The sequence below is a fragment of the Candoia aspera genome, chromosome 8 (assembly GCF_035149785.1).
Source record: "Candoia aspera isolate rCanAsp1 chromosome 8, rCanAsp1.hap2, whole genome shotgun sequence".
NCBI lineage: Eukaryota > Metazoa > Chordata > Lepidosauria > Squamata > Boidae > Candoia > Candoia aspera.
In genome coordinates, this window is record NC_086160.1 from 63,963,012 (window position 1) to 63,979,708 (window position 16,697).

The 16,697-nt window shown below is 38.7% G+C and overlaps 1 protein-coding gene across 4 annotated transcripts in view; it reads left to right on the forward strand.

Moving 5' to 3' along the window:
* The window catches only part of FAM13A (family with sequence similarity 13 member A), a 139,266-nt gene extending 123,922 nt beyond the window's left edge, over positions 1-15,344 (forward strand). For all 4 annotated transcript variants that reach the window (XM_063310395.1, XM_063310396.1, XM_063310397.1 and 1 more), the window contains 9 exons: positions 1,178-1,316; positions 1,859-1,940; positions 2,051-2,268; positions 4,391-4,474; positions 6,150-6,245; positions 8,136-8,219; positions 10,744-10,940; positions 11,797-11,898; positions 12,790-15,344. In XM_063310395.1, coding sequence (XP_063166465.1) covers positions 1,178-1,316; positions 1,859-1,940; positions 2,051-2,268; positions 4,391-4,474; positions 6,150-6,245; positions 8,136-8,219; positions 10,744-10,940; positions 11,797-11,898; positions 12,790-12,916 — 1,129 coding nt within the window. In that variant the 3' untranslated portion in view covers positions 12,917-15,344. The remainder of the gene's footprint in view (positions 1-1,177; positions 1,317-1,858; positions 1,941-2,050; positions 2,269-4,390; positions 4,475-6,149; positions 6,246-8,135; positions 8,220-10,743; positions 10,941-11,796; positions 11,899-12,789) is intronic.
* Positions 15,345-16,697: the final 1,353 nt, after the last annotated feature.

The window sequence follows — 16,697 nt, forward strand, 5'->3', positions numbered from 1 at the left end:
GCAGGGGAGAAAAGAGGAACTGCGAAAATAAAAAGCTGGGATTTTCTTCAGAGAGAGTTTTGCAGGTGATGGAGATTCAAATTGTATCCCATTTCAAGATTATAGCATTTGATTCTGCGCTGCATGTAAGCTAGGTTTTAAAGGCAAAGAATATCGTTGGTAGATTTGTAAAATATATTAAATCTTGCAAGATGCATTATTGAATTATTTAGTAAAAGTTAGAAAAGGTTTCCTGATGAGTTTCAGTCATACCACCACAGCTGCCATCTTGACTTTTTGTTACTGTACCCTCTCACACTTAATCTCAGTTTTACAGGCATAGAACAGAATGTAACAGTACAGTGATACCATAGGAGGTCAGGGGGGCAAAGACAGGCCATTTGGAATTAAACGCCCATCTTGGTTATTTGAAGGACTGCCTTTCCTCAGTTACATCTACCTGGCCCACCAGAGCAGGAAGGCAGGGTATGTTACGGGTCCCTTCTATGAGGGAAATTCATTTAGTGAGACCACGAAAAAGGACCTTCTCTACGTGGTTCCCTCCCTGTGGAACATCATTCCCCTGGAGATCAGACTGGCCCCCACCTTGATACTTTTCCGAAAGCCCTGAAGACGTTCTTTCAGTGGGCCTGGGGACCCCAGGTTGAGACAGAGCCAATCAAGTGGCTGATTTGATTATGTTTGTAGCTGCTGCAGAGGATGGGGAGTCGATGGGTTTTTTATATTGTGGATTTTAATTGTGTAAGCCTCCCAGAGTCTCTGTGTTAGTTGGGTGGCCATATATGTTTATTAAATAAACAAACAAACAAACTTCTACCCCAACTGGTTTTATATTCTGATTTGTTTCTTGAGGCCCATCCTCTCATCTTTTGGTTTTCTATTCAGTCATAGTTTAAATATTTTTTCATTGTCCGTTTACATGCAAGCAGTGACTTGTTTTGAAATTCTACCCTTTGTATTTCCAATTAAAGCATTGTGAAGGAGATGTAGAGGGAGTTGTCTTCCTAAGGCTGGGAGATTTCTTCTGTCAAAGCAGACAAAGCTGGGAGACATGAAAAAAAATAATATCCCATGTAAAGAAGAATATGACAGCAATTTACTTTTTCTGGGAATCCTCTTTCATGTCAATGTATGTGTACAAATTAATTGAACAATAATGGTATGACTTTCATTATAGGCAAAGAAGTTCTTCTTTGGGATCTTATGAAGATGGCAGCGAAGATTTGACACCAGCACAGTTGACTCGCAGGATTCAAGGACTGAAAAAAAAGATCAGGCGGTTTGAAGAAAAATTTGAGAAGGAGAGAAAGTATAGAGTAAGCTGATGGAAACTTTTCTTTCAATCAAACAGCACTTTTCAGATTTACATTTCTTTCCCAGTTACCAAAATGTGATTTACCTGAACATCACTAGCAGCTGAATTGCTAAACAGAAAATTCATTATCCATCCTTTCCTACCCATTGGGAAAACCCCCCACTAAGCTGAGCAAATAATGCACATCTAAGTAAAAGATGTATTTTGATCAAGCTATTAATCTCTTCAGGTGACTTAGAAATTTTATGTGCAATAGAAACCTGTTCGTTTTAGATTTACAGTAACGTTTTCGGGGAGTTCATGAAGCGATGAACTGTCCTTCATTTTTTAAGAAATATTATAAACCCTTAAAATGTTAGTCAGAAAAGCCAAGAACTTCTTCATTATATTAAAAAAAATGCTCTAGATGGGCAGAAAGTTTTTGGAAATTACCCAATTTGTGCTGGGATGAATAAATGTATTGGTTATAAGCCTTGATTTCAATTTCTAATGCCTTCCTTCACAAAAATCCTTTGTCCTTATTTGTTTCCTCCTCTGCGATAGCCCTCTCACAGTGACAAAGCAGCCAATCTAGACGTGCTGAAATGGACAAATGACCTTGCAAAGTTTAGGAAGCAACTAAAAGGTGAGAATTAATCTGGCAACATGTTCTTGTTTAGGCTTTGGACTTATCTTCATTTTCTTTCTGTTGCCTAGCATTAATAATCCACTTTTCTTTTCCTTGCCCCAAACTAGAGTCCAAACTGAAAATGTCAGAAGAGGATCTGGCTCCCATGACACGCCAACGTAGCAATACACTCCCCAAAAGTTTTGGCTCTCAGCTGGAGAAGGAGGAAGAGAAACAAGATGTCTCTGATAAATCATCTAAGCCTTCAGTGGAGACAACTCTGGAATCCATGCAGAAGAAACTCCAAGAGAAAAGAACAGAGGCAAACCGACCTGAGGACATAAAGGTACATTTAAGAGAATAGAAAGGGGGAAAAAATTGAAAACCTCACACAGTTTAAGATCTTCTCTGAAGAGGTGTGCATACATAGATGATTGAGTTGCTAATTAAAACATATCAATTTGGAATTATATTAAAGCTGTTCACAGTATCCCTATGGAGTAGTATAAAATTCTAGTATTAGAGGGTAGATAAAGGGTATTGAAGGAAATTTCTTCTATACTGCATAATTGTTTGAAATAGCCCCAAGTTAAGTGATTGATCTTAATATACAGCCTTATGCAGAACTGTGGTATGGTCCCAGAGTGTTCCATTTTTCTCCCAAACTAGCAGCAGTTTGCCAACAAGAAGTTGTTACGGGGTTTTGGACAAAGTCTATTCTTGAAACAGGCTTATTTAGAACACGGTGAATCTTTTCCTGTTCCAGAAGATCCAAGAAAGATCCACCCCAGAATACTTGGATTCCATTCCAGGAATGGACTGTGCTGTTTCACAAATAATTTATGACTCAAGCTTTCAACCTAAATATTGTCATCTGTAAAAGGCTTAATAGAAATGTTGAATAGAATCTGAAGGGATTGCTGCATGGATCATGGAGTAAATCATTATTTGGAAAGCGTACAATTAATATTTGAGAACTACAGTGTCAGTGATTGTACTGCTGTCAATTACTTTGTTAGGGACAGGATGACCTTAGGGCTTTGTTCCCAGAAAGTGAAAATAACCTTGGCTCTATTGCAAATACTGATGTGTGGAAGGCAATGTCACTGCTACAATTACAGATTTCTTTCCGATCTTTAATACAATCTCTTGCCTTTTGCTGAGCCCACAGCAAGGAAAGAATAAGGCTAGTATGTAAGGTTCTGTCACCACTCTATGTCCTCAAGGCTACCATAAGCTACCCTTATCACAAACAGTGAAGGGGAATTAAAGGGAGCATCTGCATTCTCAATTGTTCCCAGAAATGTGTCTCAAGCTAGTGCAGTTATTAAAGGACTGTCAGGTATGCCTAATTAGTTCAAAACAGAACTGTTGAATTGCTAGCTTAGTTTTCCAAGCGGTCGTCAATCTTCAAAGATAGCTCTACATGCAGTAATCTAAGTGGAAGTTTTGGTTGTTTTTGATTCCCGGCTTCTGTGTGTTTTTATTTTTTGTAGTGTATGTGTTTTATCTATTTTTATTGTGAGCCATCCTGAGTCACGTGTATGAGATAGGCAGCAATATAAATCAGATAAATAAATAAATGGATAACTGATTTTCTGCTTAGGAGATGTTGTGGATCGTCCACCAGTCTAAGCTAATGGAAGGCCTTTCATGGCAATGAGACCACTAAGCTAAATAACTGGAGATGCAGGAGTGGTTTTTCAAAAGGAGTGCAGTCCTTCTAGAAAACTTGAACATCACAACCCAGGGCAAAAGAACAACCAAGCAACATCACCTCATCAGTTATTAAGCCTTGTTTATTGACTTTTATCCACTTCCCTTGCCAACCCCCAGTTCAGTACTTGACATTGCAGCATTCTGATTTTTCCATTTCAATTTGAGCAGGACTTTCTCAACCTCACCTTCTAGAATCAGCCATCCAACATTAATATTTTTAAAGGGTCTCCCACTCTAAAAGCAGACATCTCTCAAGAAAGCAGTCAAAATCTAGCAGTGTAGGAAATTGCCAATATATCAAGGAGAGTTAGCAAGGCAGCATCTTGCAAGTCCAGATCTCATGACCCTCCTCACATATTGCAAGAGATTTATCATTTCTTGTCACTGACCCACCCAATAAGCCCTTTTCTTGGCTTGCTTCATGAATGTCGTGGCCTCGAGGCCACACTTTCTGAAGAACTTTGTTCACATCCTTAGACCTAAAAAAAAAAAAATCCCACAACACAAATCCAGGCAGAATTCTGGGCATATTGATTAATGGGTTGATTAACTGCATTTAATTGATTTATTAGCTGCCTCAATGGGAGAAGCAACTCCCAGTGTTGTACAGAGATAAAGGAACAATTTAAAACAGGCTCAAGACAGCCAATAACTAGCCAAAAAAAACCACCATGATGGGAAACAGCAGTACAAACAACATACTGTACACATGCTGTTCCTCACCTTATTTTCTTGTCTCCTGTACCCAGGATATGACTCGAGACGAGATAGCAGCAGAGAAAGTGGCCCTTCAGAAAGCCCTCCTGTATTATGAAAGCATCCATGGAAGACCAGTAAGTATAATAATTTTTGTACCAAACGGGCTCAGTATTTGGGAAAATGAAGTTGTCCAGCTGGTAAATGTAAGAACGTGTCCCTGTGTATTAAAATATATGGGGAAAGGAGGAAGACAGAGATGATGATAATGACTGGCTAGGTATTATTCTGTAATCCCTGTTGATCCATCTTTAGTTACCAACTTCTTTTGTGGCTATGGAGTGAAGACCTGTCTCTCTCTGCAGTTGTTGCATTTTCTCGTGACTTCCTGATTATGTGTCTGTGTGTGTGATGCAGTTAATAGTGCTGTGCAGGTCTTCGTATTTGAAAGCAAAGAGATGCTTCAGACTACATAGGCACATGAACATATTCCCTGATTGCAACTTCTTGAAGCAGCTGCATCTTCTCCAGGAAAAATTCACACCCCTGTGTACTTTGCAGCATCTTGTTGTTTATGAATCCAAAATTCACACAATAATAGTGTCTTCAAAAGGCAATGAAATACTACTCTCTCTGTCTGGATTTTTTTTCTGTTTAGAAGATGTTTTGGTTTATTATAAAAATGATTGTGTGGCTTTTATGAATACTTCCAAAGGAAGAAATGGTGCAAGTCTGCCTTTTTCTTCTTCTGACACACACATGAACACCACACATGACAAAATGAATGAAAGATGACATAGAGGACATTCATATGAACACCACACATATTTTGTCATTTGAGCTTCATCTGGAAAACCATAAGGCTGTGAATCTATTTAATATGTATAATTTCATACATACTGTTTTGTTTTTGTTTGTGTCTGAAATACGTGCTGTCCAGTTTATTTATTATTAATGTTTTGTTCTTCCTTGGAAATAGTGATTCACAGTCCCTACTAAAGAAAACTATAGAATTATTGCTGTTAATTCCCCCAATATAGAGAAATAAGTGGTCCCAAATAATTGGATGTCTCCTTTGTCTTGATTGACAAACCTAGTTTTTATGTTGAAGATAAAGGCAGTAAAGATAATCAGTGCAAAGTGTTTAGATAAAAAGGGAGTCAGGATCAGGCCTTGAACTTGGACCATGAGAGATAACAAAGTGTTTCTTTTTCAGGGGAGTGATAAAAATGAAACAGTTTAGAACTGCAGACTCAAATGATAAAAGTTGCTATTTTAACTGATAATTATGATGATGATAAATACATGAATTTAAGGTATAACGATCTATATTTTTAGTTTTATGATACATAGAGTAAATGCCACTTTGGATTTCATGCATATGTAGATCTTACTTTTCTTGATATGTAGCATGGACAGGGTAGCTTAGGGTAGCATGTGAAAATTGGAACAAAGAATTACATACCCAGGCAGTAGAAGTCAAGGGGTTGGGTGAGATAATAGGGAAGAGAGGGCCCTGAGAGCTATTACAGTGCCATGATGTTTGTGTTATACAACTTCATTCCTTGTCAGTAGCACCTGTGCCCAGCCCCACCTTCATAAAGGGATAGTAGGAGGCAGGTTATCCTTCTTTTTCACAGGAGATTCAACAGAAAACAGTGAAAGAGTCGGTGCTGCAAAAATGTGGATGATCGCTAGATGTAAAGAGTTCTCTTTGCTGAAATCTGGCAGCTTCCAAGACTTTTGCTGCCCAGATATCATAGCCAAAACCTACCACCAGCATCCACTTTCAGGCAATTTTCCTCTTTTCAGGTAACAAAACAAGAACGGCAAATGATGAAGCCCCTCTACGACAGATACCGCTTGGTGAAGCAGATCCTCTCAAGGGCAAACTGTATTCCCATTATCGTGAGTGTGAACCTAATGTTTTGACTTTTCCACTTGAATTTTCTTAGTGAGCAGGGCAAGAGAGAACACCTCAACTGTGTTGACCACTTTGTTGCTTACAATCCATATCCCCTGTGTAGTAAGAGCCAGGTAAATATATTCATACTGACTCCAACGCAAAAGGTGAAAAGAACTGCAGGTGCCCTAGCAGCAAGTTCAGGTCAGTCTTGGCAGCAGCATTTCCCAATAAGGATTCCATTGTAGTGAATGGATGGGACGAGATGTGGTTTCCTCAGGATTGTCACCCATACCATGGCAAGCCCAAGTTTCTTCTACATGTAAGCCATGAACATCAAAAGACGTCTGTTCGGCATGTCTCATTGTATTCTGCAGTTCCATTCATTTTTGCAAGGTCTTAAGGAATGAAAGCTCCTAATCAGGAAAAATCTTAAAGCTCTATTTCAGTATGTCGCATGATCTAGGACAGAAATCCCCAGCACTGTAAGCTGGGGACAAGTTTGGAATTTTGAGAGCATAAAATGACTGCCAGAAGGGATGTCAAGACCTGTTACATAGAGCAAACTAGTAAGGTTCCTCCCCACCATCAATTCTTGTATTTTTCTGTTTTTTTCCTGGACAGGAGAGAATACTTCCAAATAAAGTTTCCCAAAAGCAACACAATGTTTTTCCTTAGAATGCCTCTAAGAAGTACAGTATATGCTGAAGGAAGGGACTTTGCTTTGCAATGCACTAGCTTTCAATTTATTTTTGTTTTCATTAGAAGCATTTAAATATGAGAGACAGGAAGTCAGATAAGCACCAAGGAAGATCTAGGATGAATTCCTCAGTATAGAATCCTTGAATGAGAAGGGACCATTTAGGTCCTAAATGCAATGTCTGTCCAATTCAAGAACCCAAATTAAAGGATTCCAGACAGTTGGCTGTCTAGCCTCCACTATGAAATGGAGCCCACCACTTCTCTGGGTAATTGGTTCTACTATCAAACTATTCTTTCTTAGAAAGCTTTTTAAGCCTTCAACTGGAATCTCCTTTCCTGTCATTTAAATCCATTGTTTGGGATCCTGCACTCTCGAATGAGAAAAAAATGTCTGTGTGACATCCTTTCAGGTATTCGAAGAAGTCATATCCTCCTTCAGTCCTCTACTCAAGGCTAAAGAAGCCAGCTGCTCCAATCCCTTTTCATAAGTCTTTGTTTATAGTCCCCTGAACACTTTCATTACCTTTCTCTGAACATGTTTCAATCTCTTGGAGCCTTGAAAGTCAGCTGCTCAGAATTGGAAACAGAACTCAGGTTTTAGCAAAGCAAAATAGGAAAGAATGATAGCTTCCTGTCATTAGGAAATTGTACATCTTTGGATGCACCTTGGAATTGCTTTTTCCTTTTTTGCTGCCATGTTACACAGCTGGCTCTCCTTTCGCTTGTAATCCCACTTTAATCATTTGGATTTTCCTTTTATTTAAAATCCCCACATTGTTCCATTAGAAAGAGGCCCTGTCTTGTTAGAGAGATCCCTGGGGATCCTTGGAGCTCCTGCTGGCATCCGAGCCTCCAAACTTAAGCTTTTTTACTTGTCTGTGTCATTTTGCCATGAGATTGTATACTACAGGAATGGCTTTCTAGGGTATCATAAACGAAGACCATGATGGAGGAAGCATTTCCCGTTCTGCATTGAATGGCCTAGAACAGCAACTTTAAGGTGGGTGGACTTCAACTCTCAGAATTCTGGGAGTTGAAGTCCACACATCTTGAAGTTGCCAAGGTTGAGAAACACTGGCCTAGAATAATAATACCATACTATGATGTTGATCTGGGAAATAATGTGCCACAGGGTGTGGGGAGATAATAGGATGGAAAAGGAAAGGGTTGTAACATAAAATTTCTATTTACAGGGTTCCCCCTCTAGCAAGCGGAGAAGTCCTTTGCTACAGCCCATAATTGAAGGAGAAACTGCTTCCTTCTTCAAGGAAATAAAGGTGAAACAAAAGACTGACCCCTCACCCCCCTCCCATGCTTATTCATTTGTTCAATTTACATCAGTTCTCGGCTTCCACCGTGGGTGACGATGACACTCTTCCTCCATCTCCATGTTTCCAGGAAGCAAAATCAGTAGCTGGTTTTGTCTCCCTTGGTTTGTCCACCTTCTGATTCCTACTTTTACAACTTACTCTAGTTGTAACAGTTTTATACCTTTGTTCCTGAGCTTCTAGAATCCTCCCACCCATGGAAGCTGGAGACCAATCAATACTGTTTGCTTTGGAAAGTTATTTTATTCAGTGATGTGCTGTCGTTTGACCTTTTTTCCCCAGAATTTTAATCGATGTCACTTGGTGCAAGATTAATTTCTGGTCTGTAGGCAACCATTAAAATCAGGACTGAATTTGGCCCGTGTAAATTTTGTCTAGAAGAGTGTTTTGAGGGTTCTTTTTTTTTTATCTTCATGCTTTTGTTTGTTGACTCACTACCAGTGAAAGACTTTTTTTTTAAAAATCCATTAATCATGTCCAATTCTCAGAGACTGCCTGCACAAGTCCCTGCAGTTTTATGAAATATACTGTACCTCTTTGCATTTCAGTGCATTTGCCCATTGCAAAGGGACATGTCTGGCAGTAAGGTACTGTAGTAAAAATTGTTTTGTTGTCCTCTCCCTCTCCCACTTTGGGAGGGGTGGGGCTGATGCAGCCTAATAGGACTCCTGATACAAAACAGCCACTATAATGTGAGAGTTATTTGGCATAATGACCAAGATTTGTGCGTTTCAGGAACAAAAGCCCTTCCAGTTCATATGTCAGACATTCAATAGGTGGTAAAAGGAGCCTGATCAGCAACAGAATAGTTGTTTTCCTCATACAAGGTCCCAGATTTATTTTCAGTGAAAAAGATTAAAAGCAATGAAAGTAACCCAAGTCCAAAGACAGCCATTACTAGTCAGGGTACACCATCCTTCTCCAACATGAGTGTTCTCCAAATCTGGGTCCTTCAGAATTTTCCACAGTGTCTGTGTTGGTTGCAGACTTGAAAGAATTAAAATCTATCCAACTAAAGAGTGTCTAGATTGGAAAGACTGGAATAGGTAGTGCTGGTCTAGATGAATAAATTCTAATTCACTAAAACACTTCCTATGTTCAAGGTCTCCTGTGTGCTATTTAGGGATGGCAACATCTGCCTTCCTTATGGCATTGTTCAGTTCCTAGAAATGTATTTGAGAATTAAATGTGGCCACAATATGAGTACTAGTTTCGAACTGTACCCAAACTGAAGGTATATTTTTGGTGCTGTCGACGTACTGTGGTCTTTTCATTTGCTGGATTCCAGCTGGCAAAAAGTAAACAAAACTTTCGGGATGGGAGAAAAGCCTTGGCAACATTACTGTGCATGAACTGCAGTTAGAAGAGAAGCAGGATTCTCCCACCAACTAGAGCGCTGCTCCCAGTGGGAGCCTCCAGCGCTGGCTTTGAAAGTTCAGGCCCAGCAAATGAGACCATCAGCTGACCAAAGTTATGAATGTGAAGTTCTGTGGCTGCATTTCCCCCATTTGCTAAGTTTTCAGGGGGAAGAGTCAGGTGTACAGTTTTTCTGCTGCACTGCACTGGTAAGAGTTCACTCTAAATAGGAAGCAGTGGTCCTGATAGAGTCATAGACTCCTTTTCTGGGTGCCTTCCAGTCCTCTGCAAAATTCAGTGATGTGATTTCAAGCATTTTAAGATGGGAAATACGAAAATGGTGGCACAAACCTAAAATTCCTCAACCTCTTTGCAGTCAGCCTGGAAAAAAGCAAAAAAAAAAAAAAAAAACGCAAGATCCTAGCTCCACTCATCTGTGTGATGTGACTACGCTCGTTTTGCATTATTGCCCTTCCCTTTGAAGCCTCTGGCAATGAAAAGGTTAATTAAAGATTGTTCCACCTCTCATAAAAGATGTATATTAAAACTCCCTTATACTGGTGGCTAAGAGCCATGCCTGATGCCATAAGGTTGCCAGACTTAAAAGCCTTTTTGTAATGCTTTAATTCAGCCATTTCCACTTTGGTGTTCCAGCAGATTCTGGAGTGCCTAGGCTGGGGAAGGTTGCTTTTTAAGAGGCAAAAAATATCCTTTTTATTCTCTACTATTTTTCAAGTTAGTACATGCTCCACTGGATGGCAGAGAGATCTTCTTTTTATATAGTTGCAGTTTAATTTCTTCAGCTTTGCCTCTGTTTAATCATGCAGAACAACTTAACAAGTGGCCTCCATAAGGGGCTACTAGCTTCTTTGCCAATATTAGCCATGCTAGTTGTTTATTTAAGTATGTCAGTTTTTTTTCTTAGTTCAGACAGTCCAGGCTATTCAGAAAGCAAGCTAAAGAAGCATTCACAGGGTAACTATGACACGTAGACTGGCCTTTCCCATGTTAAGCTTGAAAGTATTTGATCCATCCCATTTTTTTTTAAATGTGGACTATTTCAACAATGTTTCCTTATTGGAGGCTAATAACCATTGAAATCAAAATCTCTCCACAGGAGGAAGAGGATGGATCCGAGGATGACAGCAGTGTGAAACCAGATTTCACAGTCACAATAAAATCCGACTTTGGTGTAAGAAGTTTTTTGGACCAACTAGAAGAAGATGCTGATGGCTTCATTTCTCCAGTGGATGATAGGGTTCCTTCAAGAAGCAGCCAGGACATGGGGCTGTCAAATCTTCATGCTGCTTCTATGTATGTCAGGTTTCTAGTAATCAACTTCATGTTCTGGGTAGAGATTTGTTTATTTTTTTATTTTGGCCAAGATGTTACTAAACTTTCACAGTGAAAGCTGAAATGTGATGAAATTCCTGCCATTTATTGATCAGTCAGCTAAAGATTCCGTTTCAGTTTTACCTTGAGAGGGAGTGGAAGGCCCCACCCTCAACGTCTCATGCAAGGGGCAGAATTGATGAAAGCTCTGAAATACATTTTTAAGATCATTATTTACCTTGGACAAGTGTCCATAGAATTAGCTAAACGCCTTGAGGTCAACCTGCTTCCTATTCAACCTAGACTCTTATCAGTGCATTGCAGCAAGAAAATTGAATGCCTGACTTTTTCCCCTGAAAACCTAGCAAATGGGGGAAATGCTACAACAATTTAATTTAATTTAATTTCAAGTCAACTAAATGGATTTGAAGTTAGTTTTAGTCTTAAGCTAATCATTTGCTTTTAGTCAACTAAGACTAACTTTGGTGAATCCAAGGAGTTCAGGTAACTCAATGGGCACTTATTGAGTTAGCTAAATAAGTGATATTGAATCATGAATTGAATTGTGGAGTTAGCTGAATTCTGACGTTCCATAGTTTTCAATATGACAATTTAATAATACGATATTACAGTTTAATAGGCTTAAAATATAAAGTACTTTGCTACGTTGTTCTCAGAAGTACACTATAGAGGACTAGAATTTATTTCTATAAGAGTAAGCAAGACTCTCTTGTTTTCTGACAAACACAATACATGGGAGAAACCTATCTTGTTTTCATGCTTGTTGGGCTTTTTTATCTTTTTAATATTGGGCTGCCTGTTTTATTTCATTTTGTAGGCCAGAACTTGTACAGCAGCTTCAAGAGGTCAGGGAAGATAAAAAGAGGATCAGAAAAAAATTGAGAGATTTTGAAGACAATTTTTTCCGGCAAAATGGAAGGTAACTGCCACCCTGTTTTTTACCCCAACCCTTGATTGATTAATGTTGCATGTTATCTTATTTTTATTTCTTGTAAAGGTCCTGCTTACTAATCTTTGTTTTTCTCTCTACCATACAGAATTAATTTTTAAAGTCAAGATCTTTTTGTTTCTCACTGACTAGCCAAAGGTCTCTGTAGTGCTCAGAAGCAGGAGAGAGAGAAAGATGCTCCTCTCCTGCCATGTGCTCCTCTCCTGCCATTTGGAGCTGTACTGCCCCCAACAGAGAGGTGGCATTGCATATTAATTGCCTTTGAAAGGGTTATCCTCTATAAATGTGTTCAGTCCCCTTTTAAAGCTATCCAGCTAAGTTACTATAACCACATCTTGGGCTAATGAATTCTACTAGTTTCAGTATTGGGATATAATAATGCAGTATGTAACAGGCTTGAAATATAAAGCACTTCACTTTTGTGCTTCTCAAAATTGCACTATGGGGGGGACTGGAGAATTTTCTTTCTTAAAGAGTCAGCAAGGCTCTTTGTTCTATCTGGCAAACAAACAAACAAACCTATGGGGAAAGTGTGTCTTGTCTACCTTCTTTTCATGCTCTGCTTGTTAGTTTTTTTGATAGGGATTAACATAATTGTCATTCAATAAATACAATGCAGGATATTAATATCCAGAAGATCTACTTCCTTCCACCAAAGTGGGGTTGGGCAAACAGTAGCCTGCACACAGACCTCAATTTTCCCTTTTTAACCCTCAAAACACCTTCCCCCCTCTCCAATCAGGACATGCTAAATCCAGTCTCCTGGTTTTTTTTCCTAATTCCTAAAAGTGGTTAAAAAAGCCATTAAGGAGATAATCCTATCTTGGAAGCTGATATATTTTGTCTGGTTATGCTTTTTAGAAATGTCCAGAAAGAAGACCGTGTTCCTATGGCTGAAGAATATAATGAATACAAGCAGGTTAAGGCCAAGCTGAGACTGCTGGAGGTCCTCATCAGCAAAAGAGATTTAAGTTCCAAGATCATGTAGTAAAGCTATACTGGATTTGCCAGTAATGTTAAGATGTTGATGAAGCCAAAAATAAAAAAACACAAAGAACTCAACAAGAGCCTAATACCACAAAGGGCTTTCGTGGCTCTCCCTGACTGTGGCTGCCAGAAGATGGGGTGTGAAGGAGGGAGGGTCCTGCAACTTTCTTCAGACTTGTGACCTGTTCTGCCACCCAGGCTGGCGAGACAGGGGGGTGTTGATCCACTGAAAAGACTTTGCTCCAAGAGGTTCCTTTTGTTTTCATCAGTTGGCGACCTTGATTGCTTGGACTTAAAAAAGAAAAAAACAACAATTTTTATCTTCTTTGGAGCATCAGTGCAAGAAAGGTGAACTAGTTAGAGTTCTCATGAATCTCCAAATAATTGCCTGTAATTTTCAGACCAATAAAGCAATCGGGTCTGTTCTAATAGGAGGGGCATATGTTTTGAGACTATTCTGAGAGGGGAGGGTCCCTCTTAAAATCTCATAATTGACTGCGGGTTTGTTGTTGTTGTTGGTACATAGTTCTTGTAACTTGCTCCAACCGAAAGTTGAATTGCCAGTTGGTGGAGAACTGTTAAGTGTGACTGCCTTGGCTTTCAATATGGCTGCTTTTTTTTTTTTTTTTAAGAAAACACTCTTACTGGTGGGTTTTTTGGAAATGTTATTACACAACTCTGTTTGACCTGAGAGACAGAAAAATTGAGGAAGCGGACCTTGGGAAAATTGGGCTTAGTTAATGGGAGGTCCTCAAGAGTTGGAAGATAGGGAGTGGAGCTGATCTTGGTAGTGAGGGTGTTCTGATTTAATTGTGGGTTTCAGACTATGTTTGGGAGGAACTGTTTAAATTCTTCATCTTTGTCCTTGACATGAAGATCAGGAATAACGGACAAGCTTCTTTGAAAAACAGAAGATGGTCATTTGAGTTTTCTATTGCAATAATGGCATTTCTCCAATCCGCTCTTGATTTGTGTCAAACAGTAATAAAATCCAGCGGATTGGTACCCTGCAATCCTTCTGAGAATTTTCTCCAGCATACTTTGTGGCAAATGTGCAGAGATTTCTCAGCAAACCAGTTTAATCTAACAGGGTTCCCTATGATTATAAAATATTAAAATGTCTAGGCAATGAGCTTTTAAATGAAATTAATGACAATGACAGTTTGTGTCATGCCTTACAATTTTTTGTTACCCCCAAATAGGTAGTGGATCTGCTGGATCCAGTGCTGATCTTGCACTTTTTTTTCTGTTCATGTTTAGCTGCAGCTCTGTGTGGCTTTGACATTGCTGTGTACTTTCAAATCACTTGAGCAAAATGGTAGATAGTAGAACAATGCACTTTAGAGAGAAACATATATTTTTTTAAAGAAAAATTGAAAACAAAGAATTTTTAAAAATTACCAAATCTGTACCTAAATAAAGGAAAAAAAATATTTCGTCTACCTGACTTTTCTGTTATGCCATTTTTAAAGGAAGGAAAAATACGACTAAAAACCTTAAAATTTGCCTAGACAAGCAGGCAGCTAATAGGAAAGTGTATTGTAATAAATGCCCACCTTTCCAAGCACCAGCATTAGGAAATCTTTGTAAGTGTGTTTGATACAATGAATAATACCTTATCAGCATTTGATAGAATTTTTTTCCACCACCTTTGAAAATCAACTAAGTTAAAAATGCAATTGTCAAATACGAAACTATTCAATTAATGCTCAACCAAACAACAGAAATGATTGAAATGTTTGGATCCAAATTAATGCAATATAGCTAAAGATTCAAATATCTAATTCCATAGGTTTAAGATAGCTTTAGACTTGTTTTTCTCAACAGTTAGCCCACTGTGGCACGTGGTAAGCAGCTTGTGAAAGTGAAGACACTGGTGGGGCCTCAAATGAAAAGTAAAATGAAACTCTTGTAGTCTAATACTGAGTCCTTTAGCACAGCTCTGTATATGTTAACCCCAAATATTTCACTGAATTCACTGGGGTGTGCTCTCAGATAAGTATTAGAAAACTAACCGGGGTAATTATTTTCATACCTTTATTTTTAACATGACCTTTCCTTACCAAAATTACTGCGTATGTGAAGAGAAAGAGATAAAAATCGAGAGATTTTTACCTACTTTCAGAGTCTAGATTAAGGTTTTGGTTAGAAAATTATCAAGTGGTAACAGTATAAATTAAAATGATGTCAAGGTGTCTGTTTGTTAATATTCTCTTTTGATTATTTATACATCTCAAGATGCTAAATGATATGCAAGCCTTCGTTATAAAACAAAATAAGATAAATAATGAATGAATGAATGAAACTTCTGCAGGTAGAAATCATTCCCAGAATTAAAAGAAAAACTTGTAATTTGCTGATGGGCTTACTCTTGAATGAACAGTTAAATCACATTTCTTAACATAAAAATAAACATGGAACAACCAGCATGTCTTCTAATCATTGTCAGGCTTTGAGGTTTAATTTGTTTATGATGTCCATGTGTCCATAGCCCAAACTGGTTTGTCTGTAATTAAAAAGCTCAAGGGGCAGAGTCTATCTGAATTAGCAGTTTGCAGCTGGACTTTCTGATAGGTTGGCAAGAGGCAGGCTATCATTTTACCACCAGAATATAAATAAATTTGCCATTTACATGCACGCAGTGAGCAAATCCATAACAAGAATCTCTGGCATGTTCCTGAGGTTCTCACACTCCTTTCCACATTCCTCTTGCTACTAGGAGAACAGAGTGGCCAAAGTGCTGGCGTTATACTTAGTTGAGCATGAGGATCTTGCGAACAGCCTTTGGTTGAGAAAATGCAGTAGGGTCTTATGATTCCATTAGTCAGTTCTCTGTATGGTGAGAAGCAGATGGAAGGTGGGATTGGGATCTGGACCTAATTTCTCTCCATCAATTAGTAAGCAAGAAAAATTGTATCTCAACAGAACTAATAAGCCTATCCTATCCTGTCCAATCTAGGAAGATAGATTCAGAAGCCAAAGGCATTTTCATATGTCTGTAGTGCATACAAAAGCTCCCAAGGCTGACTTGCATTAGATTACTTTGCTGCTTGCTTCGATGACATTTCCGATTCACGGAACTACTTTTGTGGCTCAAGAAACATGATGGTGATTGTGTGTTCAGCCAAGCAACAGATGCTAAGAAATGTCTGTGTTCAAGGATTCCTTTAAAAGAAAGGATTGTGCTAAATGAAAAGGAATGTTTGTTGTCATCAATTTCCCTGCTTTTTTTTTAAACTTTCAGATAAACAAACTTGTATGTATGTAGAAGGACTTAGTCCAAATTTCCATTTCCAAGATGTATCCAGGCAGCTAAATCTCTTTTTTCCCAAATGCTATTTGTTCATTCCTACTTCTACCCCCTGGCACTCTGCTCCAGAATAAGGGGTATTGGGACCTTCTTGGAATTCTACCATCCCTTTCAATGTTAATTCTGTCAATACGGGGCTGCCATGTTTTTAAGAGAAAGCTGCTGTACCCAGAACAAATCGTGCTTCTGTTTTTCCTCTGAAGGGCCACAGAATGTTTTTAAGAACACTTAATACCATTTTAAAAGAAGGGTGTGAGTTTATCCTTTGAGGAAATTCTTCCCAAGTAATCTCAGTAGTAGTCATCCTGCAGATACTACAGGTTGTCAGAAATTTTCCTATGGGAAAGGAACTAATACAGGAGAGATTGAGCAACATCCTTGAAACTCCGGTATAAAGGGGTGCATTCAATCTCTTTCTTATTAGAAATTAGCCCTCAAGTTCTTTTCCATCTCTGGAACAATGTTGTAGTAT